The sequence below is a fragment of the Pristis pectinata genome, chromosome 35 (genome assembly GCF_009764475.1).
Source record: "Pristis pectinata isolate sPriPec2 chromosome 35, sPriPec2.1.pri, whole genome shotgun sequence".
Classification (NCBI taxonomy): domain Eukaryota; kingdom Metazoa; phylum Chordata; class Chondrichthyes; order Rhinopristiformes; family Pristidae; genus Pristis; species Pristis pectinata.
In genome coordinates, this window is record NC_067439.1 from 53,515 (window position 1) to 74,592 (window position 21,078).

A 21,078-nucleotide genomic window follows, 5' to 3' on the forward strand; every position below is an offset into this window, starting at 1 on the left:
GCCAACGACCCGGGTTCAATTCTGGCCACTGTCTGTAAGGAGTTTGTATGTTCTCCCCGTGTCTGTGTGGGTTTCCTCCAGAATGTGGTTTCCTCCCACATTCCAAAGACATATGGGTTAGGAAGTTGTGGGCATGCTATGTTGGTGCCGGAAGCATAGCGACACTTGTGGGCTGCCTCCAGAACACTCTATACAAAAGATGCATTTCACTGTGTTTTGATGTACATGTGACTAATGAAGAAATTTTATCCATTGCTCTACCTTCATCAATGTGCTTTGTCACATGCTCAGAGAATTCAATGAGGCTTGAGAGGCACAACCTGCCCCTCACAAAGCCATGCTGTCCGTCCATAATAAGCCTATGCTTCTCCAAGTGCCTACAAATCCTGTCTCTAAGAATCTTCACTAGTAATTAGCCCACCACAGCAGTAAGAATCACTGGTCTGTAATTCCCAGGGTTGTCCTTACTCCCTTTCTTGAACAAAGGAACAACATTTGCCACTCACCAATCATCTGTCACTACTCCTGTGGCCAGTGAGGATGCAAAGATCATCGCCAAAGGCACAGCAATATTTTCCCTCACTTCCCATAATAACCTTGGACACGTCCCATCCAACTCCAGTGACTTTATCTATCCTAAGCTTTTTCAAAAGTTCTAGCGCATCCTCTTTTTCACATTGATATGACCTAGCATATCAGCCTGTTGAACATCATCCTTACAAAACGTCAAGGTCTCTCTCACTGGTGAATACTGAAGCAAAATATTTATTTAAGGACCTCCCCTACCTCTTCCGACTCCAGCCACATGTTACCTCATCCCTGATCTGTCCTATTCTCACTCTGGTCAGCCTCCTATTCTTCACATATGTGTAGAATACCTTGGGGTTTTCCTTAATCCTACTTGCCAAGGCCTTCTCATGCCCTCTTCTCGCTCTCCTAAGTCCATTCTTAAGCTCCTTCTTGGTTACCTTGTAAATCTCCAGCACTCTGTCTGATCTTTGCTTTCTAAACCTCAGATAAGCTTCTTACTTCCTCTTGACAAGATATTCTACATCTCGTCAGCCATGGTTCCTTCACTCTACCATCCTTGCCCTGCCTCAGTGGGACAAACCTATCCAGAAGCCCATGCAAGTACTCCCTAAACACCTCCACGTTCTGCTGTGCACTTCCAAGAGCATCTATTCCCAATTTATGCTCCTAAATTCCTGCCTAATAGCATCATAATTCCCCCTCCCCCAATTAAATACTTTCCCATATTGTCTGCTCCTATCACTCTCCAAGGCTATGCTAAAGGTCAAGGAATTATGGTCACTGTCTCCAAAATGCTCTCCCAAGCGAGAGATCTGAAACCTGATCAGGCTCATTGCCTAGTACCAGGTCCAGTATGGCCTCTCCTCTAGTCAGCCTGTCCACATACTGTGTCAGGAATCCTTTCTGGACACACCGAACAAACTCTGCCCCATCTATCCCCTTTACACTAAGGAGGTGCCAATCAATACTAGGGAAGTTGAAATCACCCATGACAACAACCCTGTTATTTTTGCACCTTTCCAAAATCTGCCTCCCGATCTGCTCCACAGCATCTCTGCTGCTATTGGGGGGGTCTGTAGAATACTCCCAATAGAGTGATCACTCCCTTCTTGCTTCTGACTTCCACCTACACTGATAGTAGACAATCCCTCCAGGATGTCCTCCCCTTCTGCAGCTTCTGTGATACTGTCCCTGATCAGCAAAGCCACTCCCTCACCTCTTTTACCTCCGTCCCTGTCCCTTTTGAAACATCTAAACCCTGGAATATACAGCAGCCATTCCTGCCCTTGTGACAGCCAAGTCTCTGTAATGGCCACCATGTACTTACCCATGCTATAAGTTCATCACCCTTGTTCTTGATACTTCTCACATTAAAGCAGGTGCACTTTTCAGCCCATCCAACTGCCTGCAATTTTGCCATTTCAACTGCCTATCCTTCCTAGTCTTTCTACACGCTGCGTCTACTTGTACACTAAATGCACCAACCTCTGACCTATTACTCTGGTTCCCATCCCCCTGACAAACTAGTTTAAACCCTCCCCAACCTGCCCAGAAGAATATTGGTCCCCCTCCAGTTCAGGTGTAACCCGTCCCTTTCGTACCGGTCGTACCTTCCCCAGAAAAGCTTCCAATGATCAACAAATCTGAAACCCAGCCCCCTGGAGGAACCCCTCAGCCAGGCATTCATCTGCCAAATCATCCTATTCTTGTCCTCACTGGCGAATTGCCACAGTCAGCAATCCAGAGATTACTACCCTTGAGGTCCTGCTTTTCAGCTTCCGACCTAGCTCCCTATATTTCCTCTTCAGGACCTCACCTCTTTTCCTACCTATATCATTGGTACCAATATGTATCACAACCTCTGGTTGTTCGCCCTCCCCCTTCAGAATGCTGTGGACCCGATCCGAGATGTCCCTAACCTGGCATCCGGGAGGCAACGTACCATCCGGGAGTCTCTATCACGTCCACAGAATAGCCTGTCTTCCTCCACCCCCCCCCCCCCCCCCCAACTATGGAATCCCCTATTACTACCGTTCTCCACTTCTCTCCCCCCCTTCCCTTCTGCGCCACAACCAGGCTGAGTGCCAGAGACCTGGTCACTGCTGCTTTCCCCGGTCAGTCATTCCACCCCACCCCCAACAGTATCCAAAGTGGTATATCTGTTATCCAGGGGAATGGCCATGGGTACTCTGCACTACCTGCCGATTCTCTGTCCTTCTCCTGACAGTCTCCCAGCTACCTGCCTCCTGAAGCTTAGGAGTGACTGCCTCCCCATAGCTCTTATCTGTGAACTCCTCGTTCTCCCATATGAACCAACTGAACGTCATCCAGCTGCAGCTCTAGTTCCCCAACACAGTCTGTAAGGAGCTGCAGCTGGATGCACCTCATACAGATGTAGCTATCAGGGAGACTGGAGGTCTCCCAGAACTCTCACATCTCGCAACATGAACACACCACTGACCCTGGAGCCATTCTACCTACTCTAGCCTGGCACTAAAGGAAAAATCAAGGAAGGAAAGAAAGAAACTTACCAGAGACTTGCTTTAGCCTTCACCTCCTCTCACCAAAGGCTCTTGATCTAAAGCCTAACACCGGTCGCTCCCAAAATGGCAGTTCCACTTATACCTACCTTTTTATTGGCTGCTGTTAATTAGCCAATCAACTATTAACAATTTGCGAATGTGCCTCTTTTGGACTCCCGCTAGGTGAAACTCACAAGCACAGGCACAGAGACTTGCCTTTTCTCAAAGCTCCCGCTCCAAAATCTCACTCCAACTCCCAACTCTGCAAGGTGAAACTCGGGTGAATATCTCGACATCTACCCTGTCATGCCCTCTTGGGATCTGATATGTTTCAATAAGATCATCACTCATTCTTCTAAACTCCAAGGAATATAAATTAATTTCTTTCACCACTCGTGATAAGACAACCCTTTCATCCCAGGAACTATCTTGTAACATATGAGGTCCTGAGGGTCTTGACAAGTTAGATGTGGAGAGGATGTTTCTTTTTGTGGGACAATTTAGTACTAGGGGTCACTGCTTAATAAGGAGTCACCTATTTAAGACAGGAGTCTTTGGAATTCTCTTCTCAGAGGATGGTAGAAATAGAATCTTCAAATATCTTTACTGTTAGAGGTAGATGGATTCTTGATAACATGGGTTACAACAGGGTATTTATGAATGCAGAGTTGAGATTACAATCAAATCAGCTTTACTGATTGGTGGAGCATCTCTGAGAGGTTGAGTGGCCAACTCCTCATAATTCTTATGTTCATTGATACAGATTATTATTTTTTGGACTGGAGAGAAATATACACTGGAATTCCTGAGGCACTGCTCCTTGGATAAATATATATGAGATTTGGGTGTACAAGTGCAAAGTCCAAGTTTGCAGGTGGCACGAGCTCGGAGGCTGGTGAACTCTGAAGAGGATACTACAGGCCTCAGGAGATGGGGATAGTCTGGTGGAATGTGTAACTGGATGGAGGATGAAACAATACAACACTTCTCATTCTTCCTACTAAAATATAGAGACCGTGTAAGCTCGAGGGCAAATTCTAAATGGAACAGGGGATACATACAGTATGCATTGAAATTGTCAGTGATTTACAAATAGAGGCACGTTGTATGTGACAATAAGTATGTATATTTCAAAGTGGTTATGGAAATAGATAGGGATGGACCAGGAACGGCCTGTTTCCATGCTGTACGACTCTATGACTACATGAGCAAGGAAGTTGCAACAGAACATAGAACAGTACAACACAGACCCTTCGGCCACTGTGATTATGTCGACTATGATACCAATTTAAACTAATCCCATCTGTCTGCACGTGGTCTATGTCCCTCTATACCCTGCCTGCTCCTGTAAATGCCTCCAAAATGACACTATCATATTTGATTGCACCACCTCCCTTTGCAGCACATTCCAGGCCCTCACCACTCCGTAATTTAAAAAAACAAACTCGCTTCCTACTTCTACTTTAAACTTTCCCCCTCTTATCTAAATCTATGCCCTCTGGTATTTGACATTTCTACCCTAGGAAAAAGGGCTCTATCTACCCTGTCGGTGACTCTCATAATTTTGTTTACTTCGATCAGGTCCCCTCTCAGCCTCCGACACTCCACAGAAAACAATTCAAATTTGTCCAACCTCTCTTTATAGCTAACACATTCTAATACAGGCCACATCCTTCCTGTAATGTGGTGACCAGAACAGCACACAATACTACTAATGTGGCCTAATCAAAGTTTTACACAGCTGCAACATGACTTATCAACTTTTATACTCTACATCTTGACCAATGAAGGTTTGTATGCCGTACGCCTTTTTTTTTACCACCCTGTCTTGTGTTGCCACTTTCAGTGAGCTATGGACTTGCACCTCAAGATCCCTCTGTACATCCAATGTAATGAACCTTTTACAAAGCAGCTGAAATATTATGTCCAGTCTGGGTGCCACACTTTGGGAAAGGTGTGATGGCTTGGGAGAGGTTGCAGAAGAGACTTGTCAAAATGTTTCCAAGGATGAGGGAGTTTAATTATAGTTGGAAGTTAGACTGAAGAAATGGAAGTGTTTCTCGCTGGAATAGAGGAGGTTACATGAGGTATTTAAGATCATGAAGGGCTTTTCATTGGTGGAGGAGTTGAGAACTAGGGGATATGAAATGAAGGTGATTGGTAAAAGAACCAAAACTGACGTAAGGAAACTTTTTAACATAAGCAAATGAGGCTCTGGAATGTATTGTCAGAGGGAGTGGTGGACGCAGATTCAGTAGTAGCATTCAAAAAGGTTGCTGGGTAAGTATCTGAAAGAGTTTGTAGGGCTAAGGGGAGAGGGTTCAGGAGGGGGACTATCTGCATTGTTCTTACAAGGAGCCAGTAAGGATGCATTGAGCATAATGGCTGTAACCATTCTATAATTCTGTTACCTTCTGACATTGAGCTTTTTGGGCTTGTGCTCTGGAAGTGGGAACTAACCTGCACTCTGATTGTGTATGTTTTTAATTCCGCTTGTTGATAGACAGTCTCCAGGTCCCTGGTTTCCAGCCTTGGACATGGTGACTTTTTGTGCTCCTTTTGAAGGGTTTGAAGGCCTATGGCAGGGATTGAGGTCTGCAGCCAAATATAGATCTATTTGTGCTGGAGATGTAGGTTGATTCCAGGGACAGAGTTTTGTACTTTGAGCAGAAAACCCTTTTGACCCTGGGCCTTCTCTTTCACAGATTGAAGGAATCATCAGGATGGCAGCAGGTTTTCTCCAGCCCTCGTTTAGACTGGGTCATTGAGCAGGTGGCTCTCAATGCCAAGGTGATGGGTGGATCACTTGGAGATAATGACAAGATGGTGGCCGTGGCTTCCTGCAGTGAGATTATCCTGTGGGCCATTCACGAGAGTGGCAGTGGCAGCGAGATTGGTAATGGGGGTTTCAGTTCCTGTTTCACACGACGGTGGTGGGATCTGAGATTATCATTGCACTGGAAATAGGATCACTGACACCCCTGTCCCTACCCCACCCCCTCCTCATGAAGGGCATTTAACTGGATGAGGAGTGTCAGGTGGCTGTAATAGTGGGGGAAGCAATAGGGCGGCTAATAAAGGGAGCCAGAGTGCATCCGATGATTGTGCCTGATGGACCTCAATGGGAGGGAGCTGGATGGTAACTGGTAAGAGAGATCGGGGTCCAGCAAAGGCTATGTAAAATTCCTGCACCCTGCTCTGTACTCTCCCCGTGTCTCTGCAGGAACCTTTGCACTGGGACCACCGCTTGAAGATTTGTTCTTTGTGGGGAATCAACTAATTGCAACAAGTCACACGGGGAAAGTTGGGGTCTGGAATGCAGTCACCAAACACTGGCAGGTAATGGATCCTCAAACCCTCAACGTAACAATGTAAGTAACAGAAACAGGTGGGCCATGACCCGGGTGTCACTCTCCTGTAATAATCACTCAATTCCCTTTCTATCCAAACATCAATGTCTCAAACATACTCTGTGTCTAGGATAGAAAATTCCAAAGATTCAGCCCTCTAGGTGAATAAATTTCTTCTCATTGCTCTTCTGAATGGCTGATCCTTTATTTTGAGACTGTATTCCTTGCTCTAGATAATCCAGCCAGGGGAAACTACTCTGCTTTTATCTTGCCTTGTAAGAAATTTGTATACTTCAAAGAGCCCACTGCTCATTCTTCTAAACTTAAGAGAGCATAGGCCTAATTTGTTTAAAACTCTGTCCCTGGAATCAACCTACACCTCCAGCACAAATAGATCTGTATTTGCTTGCAGACCTCGATCCCTGATGTCGACCCTCAAACCCTTATCATGTACTCGCGGACCATCAAAACTTGCAACCTGTATGCCCAGACCTTCCATCCTCTAGACCCCTAAACCATCAACCATTGGACCTTTGGAACAAGTGTGCTCTACACTCTGACTACTGCCCCTTGGACCTCTCATTCCCTTGGACTCCAGCTTCACCTGGACTTTCTTGCCCTCCTCACTTCTCCAGCCCCTGAAACCAAGGCTTCCCTGCCTCCGCCCCCCCCCCCCCACCCCCATGCTCTGGCAAGCAGTGCTGCTTTGCTCCCCAAGAACCCCACCAGTCAGACCAAACGACCCGTTTGTATTCCTCTCAGCTCCATGCACCTTGGTTAGTCAGACCCCTGCTGACCTCTGCACCCTCCCTGAGTACCCCCCTCCCTATGTGTTCTACTGCTTGCACCCCCTTCAGCCCCATGCATAATGCCTTACCCCAGCTCCCCCATTCTGTCCTCCACTTTCACAGCCTCCTTTCTGTTTATCTCCCACAGATTCAGGATGTGGTCCCAATAAACAGTTATGATACTGCCGGCTCACTGCTAATCCTGGGTTGTAATAATGGATCGATATACTATATTGGTAAGTGAAGTACAGAAATTCAATTTTTACACAAATTCTCCCATAAATTTTTATAGTAATAATAAAATTGGAATGCTGTATATGCTCCATCTGTTTAATTATGGGTTGTGTTAAGGTGAATATAGAAGATATTCTATGAACTGAAAGAATTATAGGAAATGTATGCAGAGCTATATGATACGGGAAGCTATAGAAAACTAATGTTTCTGACTTATAGAAAACCCTGTTTACAGAGAGTTCTCAAGAACGGAACTGTTGTGTAACCAGGGGACTAGCTGTATGCAACACCTCCTCCACTGCATCCCCTCCTTCATCTTGATTCTCTGCAACCCTCCCTCCCACACACACACTCGCTCACTCTGTGTGTGTGTGTGTGTGTGTGTGTGTGTGTGTGCCTCTCTCTCTACCTCTCTCTCTCTCTACCTCTCTCTCTCTCTCTCTCTCTACCTCTCTCTCTCTCTCTCTCTCTCTACCTCTCTCTCTCTCTCTCTCTCTACCTCTCTCTCTCTCTCTCTCTCTACCTCTCTCTCTCTCTACCTCTCTCTCTCTCTACCTCTCTCTCTCTCTACCTCTCTCTCTCTCTCTACCTCTCTCTCTCTCTACCTCTCTCTCTCTCTCTACCTCTCTCTCTCTCTCTACCTCTCTCTCTCTCTACCTCTCTCTCTCTCTCTACCTCTCTCTCTCTCTCTCTACCTCTCTCTCTCTCTCTACCTCTCTCTCTCTCTACCTCTCTCTCTCTCTCTACCTCTCTCTCTCTCTCTACCTCTCTCTCTCTCTCTACCTCTCTCTCTCTCTCTACCTCTCTCTCTCTCTACCTCTCTCTCTCTCTCTCTACCTCTCTCTCTCTCTCTACCTCTCTCTCTCTCTCTCTACCTCTCTCTCTCTCTCTCTACCTCTCTCTCTCTCTCTACCTCTCTCTCTCTCTCTCTACCTCTCTCTCTCTCTCTCTACCTCTCTCTCTCTCTCTCTACCTCTCTCTCTCTCTCTCTCTACCTCTCTCTCTCTCTCTCTCTACCTCTCTCTCTCTCTCTCTCTATCTCTCTCTCTCTCTCTCTCTCTCTCTCTCTCTCTCTCTCTCTACCTCTCTCTCTCTCTCTCTCTCTACCTCTCTCTCTCTCTCTCTCTCTACCTCTCTCTCTCTCTCTCTCTCTACCTCTCTCTCTCTCTCTCTCTACCTCTCTCTCTCTCTCTCTCTACCTCTCTCTCTCTCTCTCTCTCTACCTCTCTCTCTCTCTCTCTCTCTACCTCTCTCTCTCTCTCTCTCTCTACCTCTCTCTCTCTCTCTCTCAAAAGCATACAAGCATTGTTTGTTTCATCAGCTCCTGCATCCTGGTGCTTTGCTCTCCCTGCCTGATCTCTTATGGGCTGGGTGTTTCAGGATGCTGATTGTTTGCGGCTCCGTTGATTTCTCTCATTGTCAGTTCATTTATGTACCACAGCATATAGGTAGAAGTAGGGTTGTTTGTGATTTGTGTGGGGTAGGGCAGTAGTAGCTTGGAGGGTCATTATGCAGAAAGGTTGGGGAGGGACAGGGGTGGAATTAGGCAGGATCCTTCCCTGTCAACTTCCAATATTTCCTGCAACAAGTTGCATTTCTAGATCATTGTGATGAAGGTAAGGATTCCATAGTCAAATAGTCAATGTCCCTCATTGCCACAGTCTGGTTGGTGATGATGCCAAGTAAATGTGTCACCTCTGTGAAACGACACAGCAAGAGCAATACATTTTCAGGAGAGGAAATGGGAGACACTGGGGTAAACTGATGAAGCCACTGTGACAACTTTTCCTTAATTCTTGGAATTCTGAAAATGGATCGTTGTTTAATTTTCCAGATGTCCAGAAGTTTCCTCTGCGGATTAAAGACAACGATTTGCTTGTTACAGAGCTTTATTGTGATCCATCTGAAGATGCCATTACTGCCCTGAGTGTCTATCTCACCCCAAAGACCAGTAAGTCCTGATCTGTACTGTTGCTCAGCAGTTACTTAAAAATCATTCAAACTCCCATTTTAACTGGATCGGTATCAGCATTCTACTCCAACATAGCCTGACCAAGGGAGTGCAGCGCTGGTACAGGTGCCAAGACCCTGTTCACTGAAGTCCTGTCTGTCTAATCCAAAAGTGACCCTGTGCAATTGCAGTAAATCTGAGTGGTAGTATTGACCAGTGATTGCTTCTAATTGGATCCAAAAATTAGATGTTTTACTACAGAAGACATTTAATGAATCGTTGACCTTCAGGTAACTTGAAGAGATTTTTGACAATAATTCAGCTGCCCCCGAGGCAGGGATGAGGCATTTCTAGAGTCAGATCATCTACTGCTGAACCTTCATCTATTTCTCTGTTGCCTCTAGACCTGGTCATTCCAATTCAGCCTCCCTTGTTTTCCAACTTCTATAAACTTGAGATCATCCAGACTCTGCAGCCTGTGTCCTAACTTGCACCAAGTGCTGTCCATCTTCACCCTGTGCTCACTGACCTACACTAGAGTCACAGAATCCACCCTGGTGTTGCACCCCCAACTCCCCTCCAGCCCTGTAAACATACACCTCTGTACCTCTAGTCTTGGAGGTGTTCTCAGTTCAAGCACTCTGCTGTGTCTTCAGCTAACTGGACCCCGATTTCTGCTATTTACTCTCAACACCTCCACTTCTACCTTCCTTTTCTTTCTTTTACATGCTCCTCAAAGCCAGCTGTTGGTTGCTTGATATCTCACTTTGAGTTGCAGTGGCAGTCTTTGGTAGAGTTTCAGTGAGGTACCATGGGGCATTTTTCTGCTTTAAGTATTTATTATGTAAATAATAAATAAGCTTATTTATAAAGTTAGAGCTGAATTTCTGTTTGCTGTGATCTCAATGACAGGTGACAGTGGGAACTGGATTGAGATTGCGTATGGGACTAGCTCTGGAATGGTGCGAGTGATCGTGCAGCATCCTGAGACTGTGGGATCAGGACCACAGCTCTTTCAGACATTCAGTGTCCACCGAAGCCCCATCACAAAGATTAGACTGTCTGAACGTAATCTCATCTCAGGTAGGGAGTAATGTTTTTCCTTGTTAGATCCTGCCCTTTGTTTAAAAGGATGAGGGGTGACCTTATTCAAACATAGAAGATCCTAAGGGGCTTCACAGGGTTGATGTTGAGATGTTTTCATTAGTGCAGGAGTTACGAACAAGGGGACATAGTTACAAAATAAGGGACCAATAATTTAAAACTGAGGTTGCAGAAATTTCTGAGGGAGGTGGATCTCTGGAATTCTCTGCCCCTGAGGGTGGTGGAGGCCAGATCATTATTTGTGAAGATAGACAAATATGTGAAGGATGAAGGAACTGAGGGTTATGGGGAACTGGCACAGCAAAGGCCAACATAGATCAGCTGTTATTATTTTGGATGGTGGGGCAGGCTTGAGGGGCCGAATGGCCTGCTCCTGTTTCTCTTTTGTTTAACATTTGGTTATTCTGTTTTTTTTTAAAAAACACATCTTTGCAGCTTCCCTGGGGTTAGGGCTGGAGAAAGAGGGTGAGGAGATGCCAGATTTAAGCAGTGACGGTGAATATCAGCAGTTTGTTGGATTTTAAGCCTAAACTTGAGCAACTGCCTGTCCTTTCTCATCTGCTTCTCTGCTGTCAAAGCAGGAATTGGCTCTTGGTAGCCTACTGCCTGATTGAGGTAATGACTTGGTTTAATACTCAATGGTCACCTTTGACCATCTGCAGCTGGTCCTTGCCAAGTAAATACAGGAGATGAAGTCTCACACAGGTGTACAGAAGGGGATTCACTAGGTGAATTGACTATTGGAATCAGCAGCTGTTGGTGATGACAGCAGCTGCAAATTGTGTCTTTTATTCAGTCTGTGCTGATAGCCATCACGTACGAACGTGGACTGTGACCAGATTCCGGGGAATGATCTCCACCCAGCCAGGGTCAACTCCACTCGCCTCCTTCAAAATACTCTCACTGGAAGACTTGGATGGACACGGAGGATGCTCAGTGGGATTGGATATTGGTGAGATCCTTGAGTATGAATGGTCCATTCCCTTCCCACCTCCTCAATTATCCTCCCCCACCCCTCTCTCCACTCCTCTGTGACCCCATCCCCCCTTGATTTCTGGTCTATACCATTCCTCTGTTTTTCCTTTTCTAGGCCCATTTGGAGATCGGGATGAGGAGCAGGTTTTTATCCAGAAGGTTGTCCCTGACACCAATCAGCTGCTTGTGCGGTTGTCCTCAACTGGCAGGAGGTGAGTCCTGAACTCTCCATTAGTGCAGCTTCAAGGTGCCTGTCTTTGTTTTGACTGTCAATGTGCACGCCTCGCAACACTTTCTAAAGCCTTCAGGAGCTTTGAAGGTGAATGAGAGGTGCCTAGAGTGGGAATTCCAGGGACAGGCATGGCTGTTAATGATGGAAAGATTAACTTTGGAGATGGGTAAGGCGTTGTTGAAGGGCTGGAGGAGGTGACAGAGTGACAGAGTAGGAAGATCGTGAGGGGATGAGTTGTGGCTTCACAAGGAGTTAATGTAGGCTGGAGATTGGAAAATAGAACTTGATGTGATAGGTACAAGAGGAACAAAGTTTTAGACAACTTGTGGAGGGTTGAATGAGGCAGGCCACCCAGCAAGATGTTGGAAAAGTCAAATCTAGAGATAAAACAAGCCAGGATATCTGTTTTGGAGGCAGACTAGCTGAGGCAGAGCAGAGTCTGGCACTGCACTTCAGGGAGCTAATGTTAATGTGAATTGGTGGACTTGAGGACATCCAATTCGTGACTGTGATCCCAGTTTTATTGTGGGATGGTGGGATCATTGAAATGGTAGGTGTGTGAGCAGATGAGTGCACCAACAATTAGTCTTGGGTTGGACGAGATGTCCGTTTTGTTTTGCCCTGGGTATGGACAAGAGAGGGACTGAGATTGGTCAGTGACAAGGTTAAGGCTCTGGGGCCTAGGATTGGGGTTCTGGAATTGGGCTGGATCCAGAGTTCAGTTCAAGAGCTGGAGCTGGGTTTAGATCAACATCTGACTTTTCCATTTCACTCCTGTTGTGTCAGTTTTACATTCTTTCACCAGAGGAAGAATATCTGTCTTCCATTGAGCCAGTTGCCGAGTCCTGCTTCCAGCTATAAAGTAAGCTTTATTTTGGAATAAAACAGAAAATATTGGAAACAGTCAGGTCAGACAGAATCTGTAGAAACAGTTACTATCACAGGCAGAATATTCTTCGTCAGAACAGGGAACGAGAGAAACGAATTGGCTTTAAGTTGCGGAGAGGGTGAGGAAAGGAGGGAGGGATGGATGGGACAAAGGAAATATATCCTATAGAATGCCAGAGTTGTTGGGAATGGTGACGAGCTGCTGATGAAGTCATTTGGCTCAAAGATTAATGAGGGCTGTTAGAGAAAAAAGCAGAGTCGTGTTGTTTTAAAAAAAAATTGAGATGCATGTCAGAGCTGCAGGAAATCAGACAATGTCAGTGGAGAGGAAAAACCTGAGTAAATATTACGGGTGGATTACCTGTAGCAGAAGCATAGAACAATGCAGCACAATACAGGTCATTCGGCCCACCATGTTGTGCCGACCTTTAAACCATGCCTAAGACTATCTAACTCCTTCCTCCCACATATCCCCCTATTTTAAATTCCTCCATATGCTTATCTAACAATCCCTTGAACTTGACCAACGTACCTGCCTCCACCACTACCCCAGGCAGCGCATTCCATGCACCAACCACTCTGGGTGAAAAACCTTCCTCTGGTATTTCCCTTGAACTTCAGACCCATTACTTTAAAGCCATGCCCTCTTGTATTGAGCATTGGTGCCCTGGGAAAGAGGTGCTGGCTGTCCACTCTATCTATTCATCTTAATATTTTGTATACCTCTATCATGTCTCCTCTCATCCTCTTCTCCAAAGAGTAAAGCCCTAGCTCCCTTAAGTCTCTCCTCACAATGCATACTCTCCAAACCAGGCAGCATCCTGGTAAATCTCCTCGGCACCCTTTCCAATGCTTCCACATCCTTCCTATAATGAGGCAACCAGAACTGGACACAGTACTCCAAGTGTGGTCTAACCAGAGTTTTGTAGAGCTGCATCATTACCTCACGGCTCTTAAACTTGATCCCACGACTTATGAAAGCTAACATCCCATAAGCTTTCTTAACTACCCGATCTACCTGTGAGGCAAATTTCAGTGATCTGTGGATATGAACCCCCAGATCCCTCTGCTCCTCCACACTACTTAGAATCCTGCCATTAATCTTATAGTCCGCCTTGGAGTTTGTCCTCCCAAAGTGTGCCACGTCACACTTCTCCAGATTGAACTCCATCTGCCACTTGTCAGCCCAGCTCTGCATCCTAGCAATATCCCTCTGCAATCTTCGACAGTCCTCCACACTATCCACAACACCACCGACCTTTGTGTCATCTGCAAACTTGTTAACCCACCCTCCTACCCCCTCATCCAAGTCATTAATAAATATCACGAAAAGTAGAGGTCCCAGAACCGATCCTTGTGGGATACTGCTAGTCACAGCCCTCCAATCTGAATGCACTCCCTCCACCACAACCCTCTGCTTTCTACATGCAAGCCAATTCTGAATCCACACGGCCAAGCTTCCATGGATCCCATGCCCTCTGACCTTCTGAAGAAGCCTACCATGTGGAACCTTGTCAAACACCTTACTAAAATCCATGTAGACCACATCTACTGCACTACCCCCATCAATCTTCCTGGTCACCTCCTCAAAGAAGCCTATCAAGGCTTGTGAGACATGATCTGCCCTTCACAAAGCCATGCTGGCTGTCCCTAATCAGTCCATGATTCTCTAAGTGCTCATAGATCCTATCTCCAAGAATCCTTTTCAACAGCTTGCCCACCACAGACGTAAGGCTCACTGGTCTGTAATTCCCTGGACTATCCCCACTACCTTTTTTGAATAAGGGGACAACATTTGCCACCCTCTAATCCTCTGATACCATTCCCATGGACAATGAGGACTCAAAGATCCTAGCCAATGGTTCAGCAATCTCCTCCCTCACCTCGCAGAGCAGCCGGGGGAATATTCCTTTGGGCCCCGGGGACATCTGTCCTCATATTTTCTGACAGCTCCAACACAACCTCTCTTGATATCAACATGCTCTAGAACATTAACCTTACCAACTGTCTTCAAAATCATCAAGACCCCTCTCCTTGGTGAATACTGAAGAGAAGTATTCATTGAGAACCTCACTCACTTCTACAGCTTCCAGGCACATCTTCCCTCCTTTGTCTCTAATCAGACCTACCTTTACTCTCGTCATCCTTCTGCTCTTCACGTACGTGAAAAAAGCCTTGGGATTTTCCTTAACCTTACTCGCCAAGGCCTTTTCATGTCCCCTTCTTGCTCTCCTCAGCCCCTTCTTAAGTTCCTTCCTTGCTACCCTATATTCTTCAGGACAGTTCTATTGTGAATAGAGAATGCGAGTTACTTGAAATTGCTGAAATTGATATTGGAGTCCTGAAGGCTGCAACATATCTGGATGGAATGTTCCTCGGTCTTGCATTGGGCCTCATCGACTGTGGTCTCCTCTATTGTTCCAGATAGGTCATAGTGGGAATGGGATGGTGAATTAAAGCAACAGGCAACTGAAACCTCGAGGTTTCCCTGCATACTGAACAAAGCTGGTTTGCAAAGGAGTCACCCAATTTGTGTTTGGTTTCTCTGATGTAGAGAAGATGACATTCTGAGCACTGAATACGATACCAATTGGTGTTTTGTATTCTGGCCTCACCCTATCAGAGAGATTCCTTTTGACCTACCCATCTCTTGCCCATCCTCTCCACAACTTAAGACAAACTTATTTTCTCTCTTTCCCAATTCTAATGAAGTGTTTTCAGCCTAAAACATTAACTCTGTTTCTCTCTCCACAGATACTGCCTGTCTTGTTGGGTGTTTCCACAATTTTCTCTTTTTATTTTTGATTTTCAGCTTTACTGAAAATGGGCATGGGCTTAACTGTGGTGAACTGCTGGTCAGATATTTGACAAATACCAGCCATTCTGGAGGGTTGCATAAAGTCCTTGGGAGGTTCATGGGAAAAATTCCTTGAAATATGTATCAACAGACAGCCTCATCCTTTCCCAGCTTGCTCTTACTTTTGCCCACAGGATCTGTGAGATCCGCTCAGTGGATGGACTTGGCATCACTGCTTTCACTGTCCACGAGTGCGAGGGTTCGAGCCGCATCAGCTCACGGGCCAGACGATACCTGTTCACTGGGCACTCCAATGGCAGCATTCAGATGTGGGACCTCACGACGGCAATGGAGGCTACTGGCAAAGCGGCATCTGGAGGTAAAACAGCTCTGGGGGAGGAGTCAAATGGGGGCAAAGCAGTTTGATTTAAAGAGGAACAAAGCAGACCCCACTTGCACCTCTCCCCCACTCCCCATGCTGTCTGAACCCTCTCCACCCCTCTCTTCTGTCCCATCTCACCTTCCGTATCCCTCTCTCCATCTACCTCTCAGTCCTGTCATGCCCATTCTTATCACTGTAGTGGCTGTGGTTGCATTGGTGTGCATTCCCCTCCATTCACCCCCAAGAGACATACGACACTGGGGTTGGGTGTTAGTGGTGGCAGGATGCTCGTGGGAGGGCACTTTAAACTGTGGATTCTTTCCTATCACAGACCCGGGAGGCCCCACTGAACAGGAACTGCTGCAACAGCTTGAACAGTGTGACCTGACGCTGACTCGAACTCCTGATGTGAGCCCTGCGCAGTCGGTCACTCAGCCCTCTTCGCTCCACCTGTCATCCAGGTAATTAGGTCAATGTAAAGAGAGAGAACAGCTGTCTGCAGTTTAAGCTCTGGGATGCAACTGAGGCCTAAGCCCAAGTTCTAACCCGACAGGGGTCTCAACCCATCTCCTGGTGCGGATCTCCAGTAGTCACTTCAACGAAGCTTCTTTTAAAGCTGTTAAAAATTGTATGATCTGGATGTGAATGTAGAAGGTAAAGTTAGTACCTTTGTGGATGACAGAAAAATTGATGGTGTCAAGGCTTCAGCAGATATAGAACAGCTAAAAATTTGGGGGCAGCCAATGTCAGATGGAATTTTATCCTGCAGGGGTAAGATGATCCATTTTGGTAAATAAGGAGTTAGACATATAAAGTGAATGGCAGAGCCCTAAGGAATATTGATGAACAGAGAGACCTTGAGGTTCAAGTCCATTGTTCCTTGAATGTGGTAACACTGGTAGATAGGGTGATAAAGATGGTGTATGGTATGCTTGCTTTCATAGGTTGGGGCACAGAGTATAAGGGCTGGGATGTTGTGTTACAACTTTACAAAACATTAGTTAGGTTGCACTTGGTGTATTGTGTGAAATTCTGGTTGCCACACTATAGGAAAGCTGTGATTGTGCTGAAGAGAGTGCAGAGGAGGTGTTTATAAAATTTGAGAGGCATAGAGAGAGTAAAAGTCAGAATCTTTTTCCTAGGGTAAGAACATCAAATACTAGAGGACATGCATTTAAGGTGAGAGGTGGAAAGTTTAAAGGAGATGTGCAAGCAGGAGTTTTTTTACCCAGAGGGTGGTGGGTGCCTGGACTGGCCTGACAGGGGTAGTGGTGAAACCAGATACAATAGTGGTGGTTAAGAGGCTCTTAGATAGAAACACAGACACTTGAATGTGCAGGGAGTGGAGGGATATGGATCATGTGCAGGCAGAAGAGATTTAGTTTAATTTAGCATCATATTGGGCACAAACACTGTAGACTGAAGGGCCTGTTCTATGATCTGTGTTGCCTGGATTGGAGAACTTTAGTCAGAAAGAGTGATTGGATAGGCTGGACTTTGTCTGGAACAAAGGGGTCTTTGTAATGTATAAAATTATGAGGCATAGATGGGGTAAATGTCAAAATCTTTTTCCCACGGCAGGGGCATCAAAAACAAGAGGGCATAGTTTTAAGGTGAGAGGTAGGAGATTTAAAGGGGATCTTGGGGGATAAGTTTTCCTAAACACAGAATGGTTGATAACTGGAATTCACTGCCATAGGAGGTAGTGGAGGCAGATACAATCACAACATTGGAGAGACATTTAGACAGACACTAAAATAGGCAAAGTATATAAGTACTGTATATGGACGAATGGGACCAGTGGGCAAATAGGATTTGTATGCATAGATTTTGGTATGTTGGCATGGCCATAGTGGACCAAAGAGCCCATTTCTGTGCTGTATAACTCTGCATCTCCATAAGCTGCTTTTTAGGATAGCAGATTGATAAAGGAAATAACAAAGATACAAAAATATTGGATTGGCCCAGACCTGGGATGCCTTTGCCTCTCAAGCAGTGGAAGGCCACAACCTCGGTACAGCTGCACAGTCATACAAATCCCAGTAAAACTGATTACATTGACAGACTCTAAACCAACTTTCACAGCCTTGGCTTGCCTAAAAAGGCCCTGAGGGAGCTGATTTATTTTGGAGTCACTTTTGCAGCATGGGTGGCTTTGTGTCTTCACATGGCCTTGAAGCTCAGCCAAAGTTAGAGTGGATGTAAAGTTTCAAGGCACCAAGATGCAAGTTCACCTAATGGTTGTGTCTCACGCTCGATATTTTCATGGCAGATTAAGGTTTTTGTTGCAATTCGTTCTCTTTTTTTTCTTCTTGAAACAGCCAATTTCTGATGTCCGATGGGTTCCGGGAGAGACTGATGCGGAGTGGAGCAGGAGGGCTTCGGATGGACAGTCTCAGTCTGGCCAGACAGTGGGAAGGATTTCCCAGTGTGAATAGTTTGCAGTCATCCATTGCTAGTCGAACATCACTTGAGAAAAGTGACGTTAGCTCTGGGAACCCTCACCTGCTGAAATCTGCTGGTGAAGGAAGATTACGACGCTTTCAGCACCAGGCAGAGGGTCTGAGCGCAGCTGAGGGTGAGAGCAAGTTGGGGCAGAGAGGCAGCTTCGTGGAGCGTTGCCAGGAGTTGGCACGTTCCACCGAATTCAGTGTTGTGGATCCACGCTGGCTCAGCTGTGAATTGGACAGAAGAACCTCAATGATAAATAAAGCATCTGCTGAATCCAACCCAAGGCCCATGCTCGCCAGTCCCACTGTATCCAGCATATCTCCCCCTTCCATCGTACCACCAGCCAGTGCCGGACTGGAAGCTCAGCCGGTGGCAAATTCCCTCAGCTCACCCACTGAATTACCAGCTGCCTCCAGACCCAGAATGAATGAGACTTCATTCTAATGCTGTCTGCTTCTCAATCTTCAGGCAACATTTCCTGTGAATCCAGAGCACCAGACTTTTCCAGCTGGGAGTTTCAAGAAATGGTGTGTAAATGTTCCTGGGATGGGTGCTTTGGAGCAGGTAATGCATCAAACTTCAAGGTCATCATCCTGTCAACTCCTGACCTTTGACTGAGTTCTTACTGATCTCCAAAATTTTCTCTTTCAATCTGGTGATGAAGCAGCAAAACCTGATCACCAAATCAATCAGCTGTGGTTCAGTGGAAAATTCCAGCTGGTTCTGGATCCCACTTGCAGGTTGAGTGACTCTGTGAGAGTCTGGGTTTTTGCCAGTAATGACTACATTGCTGTGAATGTCATCTGCTTTTGGTGTTACATTAAGTTTACATGTTAGTTCCTCAAGGATCAAAAAGTAGGAATCCAGGTCCAGAGTGAAAGGTGCAACACATGCATTGCTTTTCTATGATGTGATTTCTAGACTGAAGTAAACAGTGATGAATTTCTTTGGTTTCCTTGTTCTATTACTGCTCAATGTCTATTTATGAAGTTACACATACCTGGTAATCACAATTCCATTGGACCATATTTCTTCTTGCATACTTCCACTGTGTATGCACTCTGCTTCTTCCCATTCAATCCCCCTGTGCAAAGTCCCAGTGGACGTAACTTCTTAATACTCTTATAGAAAAAAATGCCTCATTTCTTATGTTATTTTTTAACAGTAAACCCTAGTTCTAGATTAAAGAGGAAATATTCACCCTATTGAGAACCTTCAGGATCTTGTATGTTTCAATCAATTTGCCTCCTAATTTTCTAAAATCCAGCAAGTAGAAGTCTAGCCTGTCCAAACTTTCCTCATAAGATAACTGACTGACTCACTGATCCATTTAATTTCAATGAACAGTCTCCTCCTTCACTTCAGGGAAAACACTCTCAGCCTATCTATTCTCTCCTTATAACTCAAACCCTCCAATCTAAACATCTTTTGTGAATCTCTTCTGCACCCTCCCTAACTTGATCACATGCTTCCTTCTGCGTGGTGACCAGAACTGCACACAATATTCCAAGTGTGGTCTCACCAACGTCTCATACAGTTAGAATAGAGTTGTACAGCATGGAAATGGGCCCTTTGGCCCAACTTGTTCATGTCAACCAAGTTGTCTACTTGAACTGGTCTAGTTTCCCTGCATTTGGCCCATATCCCTCTGAACCATTCCTATTCATGTATCCGTCTAAATGTATTTTGAATGTTACAATTGTACCCAGCTCTACCACTTCCTCTGGCAGCTCGTTCCATATACCCACCACCCACTGTGGAGCAAGTTTCCTCTCTGGTCCCCTTTAAATCTGTCCCCTCTATCTTAAACCTGTGCCCGCTAGTTTTAGACTCCCCTACCCTGGGAAAAAGACTGTGACCATCCACCTCATCTATACCACTCATGATTTTAAGAACCTCGATAAGGTCACCCCTCAGCCTCCTATACTCCAGGGAAAACAGTCCTAACTGTAACCCTCTCCCTACAGTTGAAGCCCTCCAATCCTAGTAACATCCTTGTGAATCTTTTCTGTACCCTACAGTCTTGTCAAAACCAACATCTTGTTTTGTCAGAGCAACAATTACAAGGCCTTGCGCCAACAACCCCCAAATTTGTCCTAGTACGCACCATCAACTGTAAGCCTGTCCATATCACTTGCTACTTGTCAGACTCTGACTGCTGGACTGACCTTTGTCTAATTCAGCCTGTCGTCTCCATCGACCTGAACCCTAAATACCAATGGCAGTAGATGTGCTCTTGCAATAAAATTAATATTAAAGGCTTGCATGGAAAATTCTACTGATTCAGTGCGAGTGCAGACAATCTGACAATCCAACCAACACGAGCCAGGATCTGTCTCTGGTGCCTTTGCTTATTCTAAAGTCTACCATAATTAGCACCATCTCTACCAGAAAACAGAGCGACTTGTTTAAAGAGAATGACCAAAAGATCCAGCAGCTTATTAATTGAAAGTGTAAGATATTCCTCGATTGGATACAATCTACAGGTTCTGAAGGCTGAAGTGCAACTAAAAATGTAAGACCTGAAACAAATGGTAGGTAGAAGGAGTACGGGGACACAACAACTTGCTGATAGCATGACATGCTTGATTGCTTCAGTGCTGCTAGACAGCCAAGGATCTTTCCTGCTGATGCTAAATATAGAAAGCATATCAAGGACAAAGAGACTGTCATCACTCAGCTTCTCTTTTCACAGAAACTGCCGAAGGCATGAGCATCTTGACCACTTCTGGTTTAAGTATCCACAGTATTTTCCATTTGATCTCTGTGGACCTTGTTATTTCCCTTTCCTCCTTCATTCACATGCTGTTCTCTGCTCACTTCACTCTTCCCTACTACAGAGCTGTTAAACCCACCAAGCTGCAGCGCCAGAG

The 21,078-nt window shown here is 45.6% G+C and overlaps 1 protein-coding gene across 1 annotated transcript in view; it reads left to right on the forward strand.

The window, feature by feature from the left end:
- The window catches only part of shkbp1 (SH3KBP1 binding protein 1), a 48,103-nt gene extending 28,952 nt beyond the window's left edge, over positions 1-19,151 (forward strand). The window contains exons 9-18 of the mRNA XM_052044161.1: positions 5,759-5,949; positions 6,277-6,392; positions 7,340-7,427; positions 9,260-9,376; positions 10,289-10,459; positions 11,277-11,432; positions 11,571-11,667; positions 15,567-15,751; positions 16,086-16,215; positions 18,076-19,151. Of these exons, the coding sequence (XP_051900121.1) occupies positions 5,759-5,949; positions 6,277-6,392; positions 7,340-7,427; positions 9,260-9,376; positions 10,289-10,459; positions 11,277-11,432; positions 11,571-11,667; positions 15,567-15,751; positions 16,086-16,215; positions 18,076-18,649 (1,825 nt within the window). The 3' untranslated portion in view covers positions 18,650-19,151. The remainder of the gene's footprint in view (positions 1-5,758; positions 5,950-6,276; positions 6,393-7,339; positions 7,428-9,259; positions 9,377-10,288; positions 10,460-11,276; positions 11,433-11,570; positions 11,668-15,566; positions 15,752-16,085; positions 16,216-18,075) is intronic.
- The last annotated feature ends 1,927 nt before the right edge of the window (positions 19,152-21,078 follow it).